This window comes from Chelonia mydas, chromosome 9, assembly GCF_015237465.2.
Source record: "Chelonia mydas isolate rCheMyd1 chromosome 9, rCheMyd1.pri.v2, whole genome shotgun sequence".
Classification (NCBI taxonomy): domain Eukaryota; kingdom Metazoa; phylum Chordata; order Testudines; family Cheloniidae; genus Chelonia; species Chelonia mydas.
Window position 1 is genome coordinate 8959364 of NC_057855.1, and position 17053 is coordinate 8976416.

General features: G+C 42.6%; 1 protein-coding gene and 1 long non-coding RNA gene across 2 annotated transcripts in view; one reads left to right on the plus strand and one right to left on the minus strand.

Moving 5' to 3' along the window:
• Positions 1–3582, minus strand: part of LOC122461745 — a 76935-nt gene extending 73353 nt beyond the window's left edge. The window contains exon 1 of the long non-coding RNA XR_006283897.1: positions 3489–3582. This is a non-coding gene — a long non-coding RNA (uncharacterized LOC122461745). The remainder of the gene's footprint in view (positions 1–3488) is intronic.
• Positions 1260–16603, plus strand: FETUB (fetuin B). The gene is made up of 7 exons (XM_007068613.4): positions 1260–1525; positions 5393–5503; positions 7172–7259; positions 11026–11192; positions 12461–12574; positions 15179–15268; positions 15956–16603. The coding sequence occupies exons 1-7, from the start codon at positions 1304–1306 to the stop codon at positions 16529–16531; spliced, it is 1368 nt and encodes a 455-aa protein (XP_007068675.2). The 5' UTR covers positions 1260–1303; the 3' UTR covers positions 16532–16603.
• Positions 16604–17053: the final 450 nt, after the last annotated feature.

Sequence of the window (17053 nt, forward strand, 5' to 3'; positions counted from 1 at the left end):
AGTGAGGGTGGAGAGTGGGATGGCAGGAGAGGACGGGGTAAAGCTGGAGGTTTGCATAGTGAGGAGAGGTGATTGGATGATGACAGGGAGGATGAGGGATAAGCAGGGAAGGTCAGGTAGTGGGATGGGTGTCAGTGAAGAAGGATGTGTGGGCTGACTAAGAGGGCAACAGCCCCAGGAAGGGGATATTAGTGAGTTGGGGAGAAGTTGCTTTGTATGTGTTTTGTAACAAGACATGTAACTGCATGACCTTATTTGGGTAACCTTTGTCCACTCATCTTCCTCTCTTCTCCCGCCTATGGTAGTAGCTCTCACTTTGCGTCATGTCTACCACTAGTATTTCAGTTTGTTGGGGCAGGGACTGTGTCCGTCTATATGTTTGGGAAGCACTTGGCACTTCAGGCTCACTGCAATGAATTATCATCATAACTCCCCACTGAAGTCAGTGGAGAGTTCTGCATAAAAACAAGCAACATGGTATGGCCCATAGGTCTTTTTAGGCCAGTGGCTCTCAAACTTTTTTACTGGTGACCCCTTTCACATAGCAAGCCTCTGAGTGCGACCCTCCTTATAAATTAAAAACACTTTTTTATATATTTAACACCATTATAAATGCTGGAGGCAAAGCGTGATTTGGGCTGGAGGTCGACAGCTCGCGAACCCCCATGTAATAACCTCGTGACCCCCTGAGGGGTCCTGACCCACAGTTTGAGAACCCCTGTTTTAGGCCATATCCCTATTATTATATTATCTCTTACTGTGAGGCAGGTCTGCATTCTCCATTGCAAACACAGATGGCTCTGTACGTTTTACGAAGGCTTGTTATTTTATTTTTTCTGTATATATTTAATTTATAAAATAAAAAGTGTAAATTCAGTTACCCAAACTTTGGTCCTGATCCTGATTCTGTTAAAGTCAACTGGAGTTTGGTCCTTGGTTTTATAACAGACCTTGCTCTCAGAGTACAGCATACAGACCGATTTTAATCAGCGAGGTTAAATGTATGTGGACTGCCCAATGAAATCCACCTTGGACATGTGAAACCAAGAGCAAAATTTGGCCTTGGTCTATAAGCAGCTGCACTGAATGTACAACCTTCTAATCATTTACTTGGTGTTTGCAATTGCCATCTATGCAGGTTTAAAGGTGATGGTCAGTGTGTTGTTTGAGGAGACAACAAAGTATATAAAGAGTCCTGATTCCACTTCAAAAGTTTATTCTTGCAGGCTGGCCCTGGCCTCTCTCTTGTGGCTTCCCAGAGGTTATAACATTTCCAATCTGCCTAACTGGTTTACTTAGCAGAATGACCCTGCTCGTTTTGCTTCTCTTTGGCATTCAGTTGCTATGCTCCTGGGCTGTCTCTCCTCCAGTCACGGAACCACCATCTCTGTTACTTTCCCCTGCGTGTAATGACTCTGCAATAGAGGCAGCTGCAGATCTGGCTCTGCGCCAGATCAATGCCAACCAAAGAGAAGGCTACGTGCTTGGTCTCTATCGAATTTTCAGCATCCAAGAACATCCCCAGGTAACGAACCCTCTCATTCTGGTCGCGTTTGTCCTGGGGAGGGGGGTGTACTTTGTGCATACTGTCCAGTTGCCCTAACAATGGGGGTTTGAACCAAGGAATACTCAGAAAGACATTTCAGAAAGGCTGGGAATTCATTCTGATGTGTAGAAAACGTGAAAAGCTAAATTTTCCTAGGACTCTCAGGGCAGTGGCAACTTCACCCACAAATGAATGGAAATAATTTCACAATAGCAATTTAAAGCAAGTAGGACAATTGGAAGCAGGAGGATCTGATTCTCTCTGGCCATGCACCTGGTACCATCATTGGCATCTGTCCAGTGTGTGTGAAACACCATCATTGTCATTTAATAACATTGTGCACCCATTTGGCTCAGATATACTTGCTTTTATACAAGGTGCAAAGCAATAGCGTATTGGGCCCAGGGAATTTTTTCACATACAATTGGGCACCTCATTGAAGACTGACTTGCCAAGAGAGCTTTGAAACCAGGTCAAAGGTAAAAATCAGAGTTAAAAATAAATTTAGATCTAAGGGGAAAGTATATCTCTGTGTGTGACTATTTTATTTATTATTGTTTGAATTGCAATAACGTGAAGGAGGCACAGCCAGGATCAGTGTGCCAGGCCCCAATGTGTAAGGCACTGTATAACCATGGGAGTAACACCCCCTTCCTCTACTGCACACTGATATAATCATATCTGTGCACTCCCTTGCATTGTTTAATGGCTATAGCGCTGTAACTGAACAGAAATTCCATTGCCAGATATTTAAAGATCTCCCACATCTACTAGGACTTGTCACTATTTCCTACCCACCAAGATACAGCTTCTCCAGCAACCCGCACAGGAAAATGCCATGGTTAAATTTATCTGCCGGAGATCAGGAGTTGGGTCAATAAAGTTGCACACATGTTCCACTGCTCTTTGAGCCAGATTCTCTACCCTTTGCACTGCTCAGGTGGCTCAAAGTGACCAGAAAGCAACCAGATCAGGTCAGTTGAGAGTTTCCCACATGGAGTCAGTCTCAGCTGGCATAGAATCAGCACAGCTATTACCAGTGCTACTCCCTGAACTGACTCCATCACAATGGACATATCAGAGGTATGTTGTGGGCAATCCCCAGCTAGAGAATGGTCCACTGGGGCCTACTGCCAGATGACATAAATGAGAGCAGCCCCTAGGCTACTCTATTTTATGACAGGGCTGCTGCAGATGTGCCATCAGGCACTTGCTCCCTGATGGGTCCATCCACCTCCTCCTGTGCAAGGCATGTCTCAGCACAGGGGAGAATCTGGGCCTCTTTTTTAATATTGGCTCTCATCACTTCCATTGCCTCTTCACTCTTTACCTTTAAGGCGTAGCTTGTGTCCTGGTTGGTTTGGTTATTTTTACTGATTATTACTCTTTTATTTCTAAAAAATGTGCAAAAACCACAGCATATAACAGCAAAATAGATCAACTAAACCCGGCAGCTGAGCCAAAAGCACAAACAGGACTAATGAGACTGTATCACATTTGTGCCTCTGTGAAAATGGAACATACAGAGTGCATTCAAATAGGTCGTGTTATTCAAAAATGTGAATAGATCCCACTGACACCTTTGTTCCTCAGAAAGGGTTGAGAAACTTACTCTTTGCCTGTGATTTAAATCAGTGGAAAAGCCATACCCTCTCTTTCCCCCTCATGTTTGTGATCACCACCTGTGATGAAAACATTTTCACTTTGCCTTCAGATTCAAATCTGCCCCTACCTGATCTGTGGCTTGATCCTACTTTAAGACTTTTGCCATTGACTCAAATGGGAGTAGGACAGGGCCCTTCATTCCTAAGAAATGATGATCAATGTACTTCAGTAACAGGTTTTTAACTAGATCTTAAGTCATCATTAGATACTGGAACATATTTACCTTCTTCTTTTACTGTTTTTAACAGGTCCCCCCACCCCGCAAAGAGTTGCTGACCTGTGGTTGCCAATTCCCTTCTGGCTCCAAGACTTGCCAGCATGCATGGGACTGGTCGTGTTAGTGTCAGCAGAATCAAAGCAAGGGATATGCCTGTGTAGAAAACAGAAATCAGGCTTTATCCAATACTAAACAGATCTCAAAAGGTTCCCTCTTAATAACCTTATTTATGAGATAAAAAATAAGGGTAATGAAATGCTCTGTGATCTGCTCGCCACTGAATAAATCCTGAACTAGCCTTTCCCCACTGGAGGCTGATGCATCTGAAAGTCAGTACATAAAACTGACATGGACTGTACAGTATACTCATAGCCCTTCTGTCTGCTAGAACTGGCCCAGGCAGGGTAAATCAAGGATTTTGGTTCAGTTTGATTGTATTTAAGCACTTAAATATTCCTGAATTCACCAAGCTTCAAAACCAGTCTGTGTGATTCACAGAATAGACATATCTGACATTGAACATGTGTTTGATCACAAATACACCTGTTTGATGCAGAATGTGTGTGCTCCAAAATACTTGGGTGACTAATTTGGAAGCTCAGATACCAACTTCAGATTCTCTGTACATCCCTCCATTCCTATCTGCTCACCTGTGATATTCAGAAGAATGTTTTTCTAAGACAAGATATATTCAAAAATAATGAGTCTGGCTCCCAAGTGTGGCACGCAGAGACAAAAAACACTGAAATTTTCAGAACTTGACAAATACTCTTTGACTGGTTCTACTGTTTGTCTAATCCAGTGGTTCTCAACCCGCGGCCCAAACAGCACACAGCTGCAGCCCATGTAACATTCTCAGGGTATGTTACATGGGTATAACATACAGGTAATATATATATTCAGTGGATGCGGCCCACATAACACACAGAGAGCTGGATATGTGGCCCACAATGGTAAATAGGTTGAGAACCACTGATCTAATCTATAATCTAAATTAGCCACTAGCCATTACATTTTAAAGACGTGTCACTGCAGTACCTCGGTGCCTTGCACATTAGTAAAAGTCACACCTGATTTCATCCGCAGAAGGACCAGCATTCTCTAACCCACTCGCACTACATCCATTGTCCTGAGGTGGACCATTGAGATGGTTTTCTTCCAGTGGAACATTTCTAGCAGCAAATAAACATGATATTGTATCTGTACAGTGATGGCAAAGCACGGGAGATGCCTGCGATGCCTCTTTCCATAATAATACCTCGCTCTCATACAGCACTTTCCTTCAGTAGATCTCGAAAGCATTTTACCAGGGAGATCAGTATCAATATCACATTTTACAGATGGGGAAACTTGGGCACAGAGGAGGGAAATGACTTGTCCAAGGTCACCCAGCAGGCCAATGGCCAAGCGAGGAATAGAACCTAGGTCTCCTGAGTCCCAGTCCAGTGCTCTATCCCGTAGAATGCTTCTGAGGTCATATGCCGCATGCATGCTAGGAAACTTCAGCAATATACGTTCTTTATTTACTGACACAACATACCCGTAGATAATTCTTTTGTTTTCACTAAAATTAGAACAGACCTAAATTTCAACCAAACCATAAAGTTCTGTTAACTATTTTTAAAACAATTTCCCATTACCATGGTTCATCCTCATTCTTGGGTTCTGGCTGGCACCAGAACAGGAAGAGGGAAAATAACTCAAAGAAAGGCTGTTCTTGCAATAATTCTGACCTCACTGAGGGCTGGAAGCGTTAGAAATATTTCAAGACAGCATGTTCTTACAGGCCAGATCCTCAGCTGGCATATGCTGATTTACACTAGCTGAAGATTTGGCCCACAACATTTCCAGCTTTTTTGCAGGTGCTTGTATGAACTTTCTGACATTTGTCCATCACTCATTGTTATTTCCTTTTCTTTGTGATGGGTGAAATTGTGACATAACCCCTTTTTCGTTGTGTTTAGAAAATCACTGGTTCTGTCTTCTATCTCACCTTGGATGTGGTAGAAACCGAATGCCACGTACTCAGCAGAAGGTTGTGGAAGGATTGTAAGAACAGAGCTATACATGAAACTGTAAGGATTTATTTTATTTATTTATTTTTAGATTTAAGTGTACATGGGAGTGTATGGCTCAGCTATTACTGAAGGAAGCAAAGCTCCTTGCATGGATGGTTCTTACAAGCAGTTGGCTGGTTAAAAATTTGAAACTTGTTAATAAAAAATATTTTTAAAACATTTCCATGAAAATATTTCACTGTTTTCCAACGAGTTTATAAGAGTTCTCAAATTCAAAATGTCAACAATTTTTTCCCAACCAGCTCTAATAAGCAGCTCCTGGTAAATATGCAAGTTAAGCAGTGTTTAGAATCCCTGTACGGGTTTCTCTGAAAATAGCCTGACAAAGGAAGAATGAAAGAGACTCACTTTATTCATCTTAATCCTTATTCTTTGTATTGATACTCTAACTAACTAGAGGCCTGAAAAAGTAAAGAGAAAGAACAAACAACAAGCTAAGCCTCACGGATGCAGCAAGCAACCTGGGCTCACTGCTAAAGCTAGTCAACACTTTCTTGACAAAATATTTTCATGGGAAAGAAATTTTGCATGAAAGACTGTTTTAAAAGCATCTGATGAAAATATTCAGGGTTTTGGTTAAAAACAAACAAACAAAATGTTTGGGTTTTGTCAAGCAATTTTTATTTTTTTTAAACAAAAGCCTGAAATTCAAAAATAAAAATTTTCTGACCACCACAGCAGCTCCCTTGGCGGTTAGAAGGAACTGATGGGCAGTTGGGTTCCACCTCTTTTATACCTCTGGAGCCCTCCACAAAGGGAGAAACAGTGAAGGGTGAGTGGCCCCAATGGACACTGTCCATCAGAAGATTTCTGAAGCTCCCAGCGCAGGTGCCTTGATCCCACAAGGGGAAATACTCAAGAGGCCGCCTGAGCATTAACATTTAAAGTCACTGATAGGATGAACATACTGGGTGAGATTCTTTTAAAACTGCTGGTATAAACTCATGCTAAGCCAGCATAATCAACCCAGGCTCACTGTAGTATGAGGGTGATCCTCCAGAGCCATAGAGCTAATGTACGGACTTTTATGCCATTCTCCCTCCTTGCTGCCAACATAGCATGGAAAAGGGTCAGACACATGGCTGGAAGATAGCGGGAGTGGGCAGGACATTTCCACTGGGCTGCGCTCCAGCTGTTTTCAGATGGTTGGGCTCTGTGTATACATCCCTCAAGGTCCCCAACAGAGGGGGCAAAGCCAGGAAAAAGGAAATGTGCCAGTGCACCCCAGCAATCCCCAGTTGCCAGAAGAACTGCGGGGGAGGCTGGGCAGCTAACTGGCAGTGCGCAGATGTAGCACCAGCCCTATGATCAGGGAGCCAAAACCATCTCCTTTGTGCTCCCCCTTCTCAGCCGTACTTAGTGGCCAACTGAGAATCTGAACCTACTGGTCAGATTCTAAACTGGTATAAATGGGCATAGCTCCACTGAAGTCAATAGAATGATGTTGATTTATACCAGCTGAGGATCTGGCTTCTTATTTCTGAAAGGTCTTTTCAGGAGATAAACTTGCTTAATTCTCCGCTGAACACTAATTCAGAATCTTTCTTTGTAAAGAATGATATAAATGTATGAAGAAAAATGCACTGTTTAGAGGCTCTATGGCTACTGACAGGTTCCAAAACTAAATTCCGCCTACATTCACAGCACATATTTATATTCCTTTAGAGTTTTGGGCAGTGCAAAGCAATCCTCTACATTAACGAGCCAAAGAGAATTGTTCACCTGCATAGCTATGAGTGCACTTTACAGCCAGGTATGTTATTCTTAATATGTTTCTTATAATAAAAGATTGGGGGAGCGTGGAAGGATTGCATGGAAACTTTTTAAAGACACCATAATAGAGGCTCAACTTAAATGTACACCCCAAATTAAAAAACATAGTAAGAGAACCAAAAAGGAGCCACCGTGGCTAAACAACAAATTAAGAGAAGCAGTGAGAGGCAAAAAGGCATTCTTTAAAAAGTGGAAGTTAAATCCTAGTGAGGAAAATAGAAAGGTGCATAAACTCTGGCAAATGAAGTGTAAAAATACAATTAGGAAGGCCAAAAAAGAATCTGAGGTACAGCTAGCCAAAGACTCAAAAAGTAATATCAATTTTTTTTTAAAGTACATCAGAAGCAGGAAGCCTGCTTAACAATCAGTGAGCCCACTGGACGATTGAGATGCTAAAGGAACACTCAAGGACAAAAAGGCCATTGCGGAGAAACTAAATGAATTCTTTGCATCGGTCTTCACGGTAGAGGATGTGAGGGAGATTCCCAAACCTGAGCCATTTTTTTAGGTGACAAATCTGAGGAACTGTCCCAGACTGAGATGACATTAGAGGAGGTTTTGGAACAAATTGATAAACTAAAGAGTAATAAGTCACCAGCACCAGATGGTATTCACCCAAGAGTTCTGAAGGAACTCAAATGTGAAATTGCACGACTACTAACTGTAGCCTGTAACCTATCATTTAAATCAGCTTCTGTACCAAATGACTGGGGGATAGCTAATGTGATGCCAATTTTTAAAAAGGGTTCCAGAGGCGACCCCGGCTATTACAGGCCGGTAAACTTGACTTCAGTACCGGGCAAACTGGTTGAAACTATAGTAAAGAACAAAATTGCCAGACACATGGATAAACATAATTTGTTGGGGAAGAGTCAACATGGTTTTTGTAGCGGGAAATCATGCCTCACCAATCTACTAGAATTCTTTGAGGGGGTCAACAAGCATGTGGACAAGGGGGATGCAGTGGATATAGTCTATTTAGATTTTCAGAAAGCCTTTGACAAGGTCCCTCACGAAAGGCTTTTAAGCAAAGTAAGCAGTCATGGGATAAGGGAAGGTTCTTTCATGGATTGGTAATTGGTTAAAAGATAGGAAACAAAGGATAAGAATAAATGGTCAGTTTTCAGAAAGGAGAGCGGTAAATCATGGTGTCCCCCAGGGGTCTGTGCTGGGATGAGTCCTATTTAACATATTCATAAATGATCTGGAAAAAGGCATAAACAGTAAGGTGACAAAATTCACAGATGATACAAAACTACTCAAGATATTTAAGTCCCAGGCAGACTGTGAAGAGCTACAAAAGGATCTCTCAAAACTGGGTGACTGGGCAACAAAATGGCAGATGAAATTCAATGTTGATAAATGCAAAGTAATGCACATTGGAAAACATAATCCCAACTATACATATAAAATGATGGGGTCTAAATTAGCTGTTACCACTCAAGAAAGAGATATTGGAATCATTGTGGATAGTTCTCTGAAAACATCCCCTCAGTGTGCAGCGGCAGTCAAAAAAGCGAACAGAATGTTGGGAATCATTAAGAAAGGGATAGATAATAAAACAGAAAATATCATATTGCCTCTGTATAAATCCATGGTATGCCCACGTCTTGAATACTGCATGCAGATGTGGTCGCCCCATCTCAAAAAAGATATATTGGAATTGGAAAAGGTTCAGAAAAGGGCAACAAAAATTATTAGGGGTATGGAACGGCTGCCGTATGAGGAGAGATTAATAAAACTGGGATTTTTCATCTTGGAAAAGAGATGACTAAGGGGAGATATGATACAGGTCTATAAAATTATGACTGGTGTGGAGAAAGTAAACAAGGAAGTGTTATTTACTCCTTCTCATAACACAAGAACTAGGGGCCACCAAATGAAATTAATAGGCAGTTCTTATGTTCTTAATGCTTAAAGATAGAGCCCAGCAAATCCACGGATATCCAGGGACCATTTTTGTGGATCATGGATCAGATGCAGATACAAATTTTGTATCTGTGCAGGGCTCTACTCAAAGTGTGGCTCTACTCTGAGAAGTGACTGTAAAAATGGCATCATGGTGTTTCATGTTATTTTTCTCTCAATGGCATCTGCCCTACCTCACTTTCTCAGGGCAGAAGGATACAAGCTGTTGATCTTGAGGACTTTTAGGACCAACATAGGTACACATCATAACTAGAAAGGTCCTGACTTTGAACTGAAAAGAGGATGAAAGACTTTTTACGTGTGCGTTTGGCATGGCACTTTGAATATAATGCAATTCATTTGCATCTACACAGCTCCTTTCATCCAAGGACCTCCAAATGCTTTACGAAAGCAGCTAAATATCATAATCCCAATTTTACCATTAGGGAAAGAGACTAAACAGAGAGACAAAGCAATTTATATTAGATCCTATGGTGACAGAGTTGGGAGTAGAACCCTTTTCTCCTCACTCTCAGTTTCCTGCTTTAACCACTAGATGCGTTGCTTCTCATATTTCAATATGAGATTATTGAATATTTTTGCAAAGCACCTAGCGTGCTGCAGAAAAATGAAATGCATTATTATTATTTCCAGCATGTATCCTCTGGTAATCAATATGGCCTTGGACAGCAATGGACATGGGATAGCAAACCCTCCCAAAATTATTAATGTTATTTCTCTTCATTCCTTTTGGAGCATCTGCCCTAATAGACTTTTCACACTAGAGATGAGTCCAAACCAAACCACAGATATAAACACTCCTGATCTTTGCCAGTGTCTGTATCTAGATCTGACCTTCACGACTGACTCCTAGGTCTATAATGGGCTGAACCAAACACCCAGATTGGAACATTATGGTTTGGGCTCATCTATTGACACCTCTCAGTAAGTTCCAAAATCTGGGTTTGATTTGCCCCCATTGATGCAGGGGGTGCAAATTGCCAGCAGGGATAGGGTGACCAGATGTCCCGATTTTATAGCGACAGTCCCGATATTTGGGGCTTTTTCTTATATAGGGTCCTATTACCCCCCACCCTCGTCCCGATTTTTCACACTTGCTGTCTGGTCACCCTAAGCAGGGACCACAGCCCTCTGTGAGGAAGGGATGGTGTGTACATGTGGGGTGCATGGGAGGCATCCCCGAGGGAAATGCAAGGGGTGTTGCTGTTTCTGCGGTTTCCAGGAGGAGAAATAAACTTTAAAGTGCATCTGGTGCTCTAAGGGACCCTTGCTGATGGAGACTTCCCACTAGATCCATGATCCACCCCCACAAATAGTGGTTCTCAACCCACGGGCTGCTTGCGGCCTAATCAGCACAGAGCTGCAGACCATGTGACATCCTCAGGCCCATACTGGTAGTATATATATTGTGTGGATGCAGTCCACATAACACACAGAGAGCTGCAAATGTGACCCACAATGGTAAATAGGTTGAGAATTGCTGCTCCACAGTGAGCCAAGCCCTCTATTGTTTATTTGGTAGTGTTTGGCGAGGGGGCGAGCTGATGAGGTGGATTTGTGGGGGTGGATTAGTGGGCGGGGGGGTGTCACATGACAGTTCAATTGCTACATCAATGGCGATAACCTTTGTATCAAATATTGTTGTTTGAAATTGTGTGAAATGCCAAGGGCATGTGTGGGGCTGGGGCTTGAAACCCTAAAGAAATAAATAAGAATGAAATATGCACACCAACCTACCTACCTACCTATATCTGTCAACGGGACTGTAGTGTTTTGACACCTGTCTTATCAGCGTGTATTTGTTATTTTCTACAAAGTTCCATCAAGCTCATTTTTACGGATTTGCCCTGACTGTCCAGTCCCTGGCTGTCCAACGGAGCCCAAGTACCTGGAAACTGCTGCTGTGAGCCTGGCCAAATTCAACAAGGAAAGTGAGCAAGCTCATCATTTCTCTGTCCTTAACGTTACCAAAGCTTCAATGCAGGTAAGGCTGAGATTCACACAGTCCGCTTTAGGCCCTGGAAAGCATTGATACAACTGCTGCACTTTTTACAAGTTGCTCTATAAGGTGCAAAGATGGGCTTGGGCACCAACAGTTGGTTCAGGATAGGATTCTGAACCCTTCAAAGTTTGAGGCTGTGTAGATCTGTGGCTTTGATTCATCTTATTATAGAGATAAGAGACAGTTGCAAAATTCAGATCTAGATTTGAGCTCCATAGTTCATTGTCCCTGCTGGCAATTTGCACCCCCTGGGCTTTTGATTCAGGCCTACCTCTAACAAAAGGCACAGATGATAAAGTATTTAGTGTAGCATAGAGGTCCCTTTCTGTGCACACCTGCAACTCACCAAATTAGCTTAAACATATCATTGCACAGTAAGGAGGTGCTAATTATCAGTGTCCTGGATAATTCCATGTGTTCCTCACAATTATATCTTGACTCCCTAAAATTAGTTTCAAATGGGTAGTCTTCACTCTCTGTCTGTAACAGTTGTGTAGTGTTACTCATAGACTTTAAGGTCATAAGGGACCATCATGATCATCTTAGTCTGACCTTGTGCATATTGCAGGACACACTGTGTGCTGTTAACATTTTTCCATTTTCCAACCCAGAAGTGGCTGCATTTCAGGACAGAGTCAAGTGATACCTATAGATAGAAAAAAGAAAAGGAGTACTTGTGGCACCTTAGAGACTAACCAATTTATTTGAGCATAAGCTTTCGTGAGCTCACTTGAGCTGTAGCTCACGAAAGCTTATGCTCAAATAAATTGGTTAGTCTCTAAGGTGCCACAAGTACTCCTTTTCTTTTTGCGAATACAGACTAACACGGCTGTTACTCTGAAACCTATAGATAGAAAGTTGGTTGAGCCACAATGAGGATCTTTGGATGAAAGTCTCTGTGTAAATATCAATTATTAATAGTATTTAAAAGAAAAAAGCATTTTAATCTAGTTTCATCTTTGACTGATGCATGAGCTAGAGTGATACTTCACTGGGAATTCTGTATAAAAGGTAAGGATCAGGCTGTCAGGCAGCATTCGGAGAATATGGAAAATATATTCTCCTGCAATACAGCTAACAAACTCAGAAGTCTAACCCTACTCCCTCTGTTGTTCATGGGTGTTTTGCATTCAATGCAAAAGGTGCAGGATTGGGATTATGAATTTCTTTTCTTCTTCCTGGCAAATTTGCAAAGGCTAAAAATAACGGTCAATGCTCTCTCTCTCTCTTTTCATACAAAACTTTGACAGTGGGTCGTTGGTCCTTCACACTTTGTAGAGTTTACAATCCAGGAGACATCCTGCTCCAAAAATGAATCCATTGCTGATGTCTCCAAGTGCAAGCCCCTCCCATCTGAATTGGCTGTAAGTAATTCTGCTTGCAAAAATACGTAACTTTGTGGATATTATGATTTTTGCATTAAGCATTTTGCCTATCTTTTTCTGTTTTTCTTCTTTATGAACATGATCCAAAGCCCACTGAAGTCAATGGGAGTCTTTTCATTGACTTCACTGGACTTTGGATCAAGCCCTATATATGATTATTATTTATTATTTATATTAATGTAGTACCTCAGAGCTCCAGTCATGGATTAGGATCCCATTGTGCCAGGGGCTTGACAAACACAGAACTGAAAACAGTTTCTGCCTCAAATTGTTTACAATCTAAGACAAGTATCCCAGACAAAGTTCTGGATAACTGTCCAGAAGTGCATGAACGTAAATGGCACAGAAAAATACAGTACAGAATGAGCAGAGGAGCTAGTGTTACCTGAAATTGGGCCAGCTGGTAAGCTTAGGGAGGACTAATGACCCACCAGAGGTTGGCAGAAAGCAGCATGTTTATTATACTGATAGCTAAGCTCAAAAGAAGAGGGGTGGGGGGTCACACTCACACTCGCATACTTATGCTCCCAGGACAGGCACGGCACTGGAGATGTCAGGATTCTTCAAGGTAAATGTCCTACAGTGCCGCGATGAACGGTGTGATGAAGGTAAGTCTTCCTGAGGCAATGGGGTAAAAAACCACTGGCCAGCCGGTCCAGGAGAAGGGCCTTCACGGGAGGTACAAGCTTGTGAGTGCACTCCTGAGCACATGGCCCCTTCCCCTTTTAAGGACCTGTTCCTCATGGCCTGCGACTCGAGATGACTTGGCCACGTCTGGTTGGTCACACTCCACCTCAGACCATGTCCATGCATTGGGTGTGTAATCGCTGCCTAATTAGAGTTCCAGATACATTGTCTACCTGGGAGCTCTTTGGATCTTCCAGCTGTTCAACCAGCCCATTCATCCCACAAGCATTCCAGGAGGGAGGGGGAGGGGGAAAGCCACTTCACAGGTACTCAAAGAGGGAGAGGAGACAAAAGGGGAGTGGGGGAAAAGTGTAACAGACCTTTTGAGCAGACAGGTTATACATAGCATAGTCATTCAGAGCATACAGATCACTGCTGCTCCTACAACAGCTAGTGCTTTGCAAAAGTTATTAGTTCTCAAGGGCTTCTTCTGTACAAGCAGCCACAAATAATGAATTTTTAAGAATACACACACAATATATGTACATTGTGCTCAAGAAGTCAAATATAGAAAACCTTTAGAAATTAGAGGAAGGAACCTGAAGACATCTGAAAGGTTAAATTAGCACATTAGCCAATCGATTCTGTTCTCTTAACCTCAGCCTGCACTGAGATTAGAACTGTGCTACCTACCAGCATGTATAAAATCTAGGGCTTGTCTACATGATACTGGAATTCAGACTACAGGGGGTGTGCATTGTAGAGAGCTCTAATGTGTTGCGATCTCATTGCCCAATGTAGACCCTGCTAGCGTGAACTAAAAGGCAGCTAGTCTGCACTGATGTAGTCCCATACCAAACAGGACTACATTCACACACACTAGGTACCTTTTAGTTCACACCCAGCGGGGTCCACATGAGGAAGTTAGAGAACAGCACGTTAGAACTCTCTACAGTTCAGACCCCTGTAGTCGGGACTGTGGCACCATGTAGACGCGTCCCACTGTTGTTACTATCAGTATTCTACCAGGGTTTCCTTGATCAGTGTGAAGAGAGATTTTTTTCTCTGAGAACCGTAATCTAATACTCTTCTTTAGGCCTGGCCTCTAATGGCATTTTCTGAAAATGTCCCCTATCACCAAAGCAGTTCCACACTGGTAATAACAACAGAGTTAGTGTAGATGGTGCACAGGCAGCTCCAGCATTTTTACCATCATGTCATCTAATCCTACTCAGAGATAAAAAAATTCATCTGGGAAATCTGTCCTCCTAGGTAACTTTGCCAGCACAAAAGCCAAAAGTTTGCACTAGCTATACATCTATGCAAATGTATTTATGGAGCTAAATCTGTTTGGACTGGGACTTTTCAGCTTGGAAAAGAGACGGCTCAGGGGAGATATGATAGAGGTCTATAAAATCATGACTGGTGTAGAGAAAGTAGATAAGGAAGCATTGTTTACTTCTTCTCAAACACAAGAACTAGGGGTCACCAAATGAAATTAATAGGCAGCAGGTTTAAAACAAACAAAAGGGAGTATTTCTTCACACAACACACAGTCAACCTGTGGAACTCCTTGCCGGAGGATGTTGTGAAGGCCAAGACCAAAACAGGGTTCAAAAGAGTACTAGATAAATTCATGGAGGATAGGTCCATCAATGGCTGTTAGCCAGGATGGGCAGGAATGGTGTCCCTAGCCTCTGTCGGCCAGAAGCTGGAAATGAGCGACAGGGGATGGATCACTTGATGATTACCTGTTCTGTTCATTCCCTCTTGGTGCACCTGGCACTGGCCACTGTCAGAAGGCAGGATACTGGGCTAGATGGACCTTTGGTCTGACCCAGTAGGGCCATTCTTATGTTTCTTATAATCTCCTATTTTACAATGTTAAAATCTAAATATTAGTGATACATTGTGGTTTGATGCTCACTTCTCCTAATTAGCCATTTCTTTTTCCAGCATACTGGTTTGTGCAAAGGCTCTGTAATAAACAGTCAAATTGATCATCATCAGTTTGTCAGCATATCCTGCGAAATCTACAATCCACAGGTATTTCTCCATCTAACTAAAAGTTTGCAAAAAGGTCCTTTATAAAATAAAATTGGAATGAATAAAGTCTGATCATTCTGTGTTAGGATTATTGACAAAGTAATGGACTGCATGCATAAGGGAAATGCATCGGCCAAATCAGAAAGAAACTTGTGATAAGAGGATCATTGCCAGATGGTGAAAAAAAGGCAATACAATACAATATAGGGTCCAGAGCAGGTTTATACAGTCCATGTGCCCATGACTTCACTGCGATTGTTATTCGAGCTAGCTAGATCAAAGTTAGCTCAGATATGTTTACCTGTGCTGCACTCACACTTCAGATTGCAGGGTAGGCATACCCATAGTCATTAAATCAAGCTGTATCCCAAACACTTTACAAGGCATTTGAAAATAATACAGTTACAGAACTAAAGCAACAATCATAATAATAACACAGGGAGAGTGAAATTAATAAATAGCTGAATTACCCCACTTCCAAGCAAGGATAATCTCCCCCGGGTACTGCAGTTGCTTTGCTTGTCTACCATAGGAGTTTGCACCAGTGCATCTACATCAATGGCTGGCACTGATTGCTGGAATTTGGACTGATCCTGAATACAGACTAGGTCTGAGCCTTTCTTTATATCAGAGAAAGGTTTTTAAGTAGCTTTAATATATGCATGTGTTTGCTGTTTGCCAATTTAGGCTCCTGCCCTTGGAGAACGGGAACAGCACCCTGGCGGTAGATCTCAAAAACATGATCAAGATGACGATGAAAGGCATGAACATCCTCACCACCGTGGAAGGAAGGAGAACCACCACCCCCACAAGCACCCCCACAACCATGAGCATAAGCAAGAGCACAGACGTGAGCATCAGCATCCTTCCCATTCTGAAGACAGCCACTTCTCCCCACATCTGGAAAAAACAGTGGGTTGGGTTAAAGTTCTCCCTGCTAAAGAGGAGACTGTGTCTCTTCACACCTTACCAGAAAATCAGAGTGAACATATAGATGGACAGCCTGTTCCCCCGGAGAAGGCAAAGCCAGTGCCAGCCCTTCCAGACACACATGGTGTTGCTGATGTGACAGGCAGGTCAGAAGGAAAGCCAGGCTTGACCAAGCCTGCTACTGGCCCAGCCATCCTCCCTTTCCCTGAAGGTCCTTTGCAATCAGATGTGTGCCCAGGAGAGCCCAAGTTTGTTAATCCCATCATCCTCCCTTTGCTTCCCAGAAACCCCATCAAAATAGCAGTATCACCACGACAAACTGTGACTGAATAAAATTCATGTTTCCCATTGACATGTAAGAACTTTCAATTAATAAAATGTTCTTTATAGTTATGGTCTCTGGTGTTGTGTTGGCTTAAAGTGATCTTAGGGACTGATTATGATAAGGAATTTTATTAGGCATTTTCCAGCAAGAGAATTTGGGGTCAAACTCTGGCTTTTCCCAACAGGGGAGAGCGTTAGTGAAGGGCAGTTGCAGAGCAGTGACCAAGGCATGGGAGCCTGAAGAAGGCAGAATGCTGGACAGACACAGTCCAAATGCCTCAGGGGAGAGCATACTAAGTAGCAACGGCTATTGCCACCTTGAAAAGGTGCAGGTTGAGGTCCCCTAACATCTGTTAGTGGATGCTAGCAGGAGTCCAAGTTGGACGGCACCCTGGCTAGTCTCAACATTACTGCTCACAGACCTTTGAGAATGTGAAACCTGGGCATGCTAGCTCTTCAGCATTCCAGAAGCACAAGTGGCAGAACGCTGGCTGAGTATGGCAACAGTCTGTAAATAGGGAAGAAGATCCT

Bases quoted from the DNA above. Each gene is read 5' to 3' on its own strand.
- FETUB (XM_007068613.4), top strand. From the start codon at position 1,304: ATGACCCTGCTCGTTTTGCTTCTCTTTGGCATTCAGTTGCTATGCTCC. The intron at 1,526-5,392 runs GTAACGAACCCT...CGTTGTGTTTAG, and splicing joins GCATCCAAGAACATCCCCAG to AAAATCACTGGTTCTGTCTT. The intron at 5,504-7,171 runs GTAAGGATTTAT...ATATTCCTTTAG, and splicing joins ACAGAGCTATACATGAAACT to AGTTTTGGGCAGTGCAAAGC.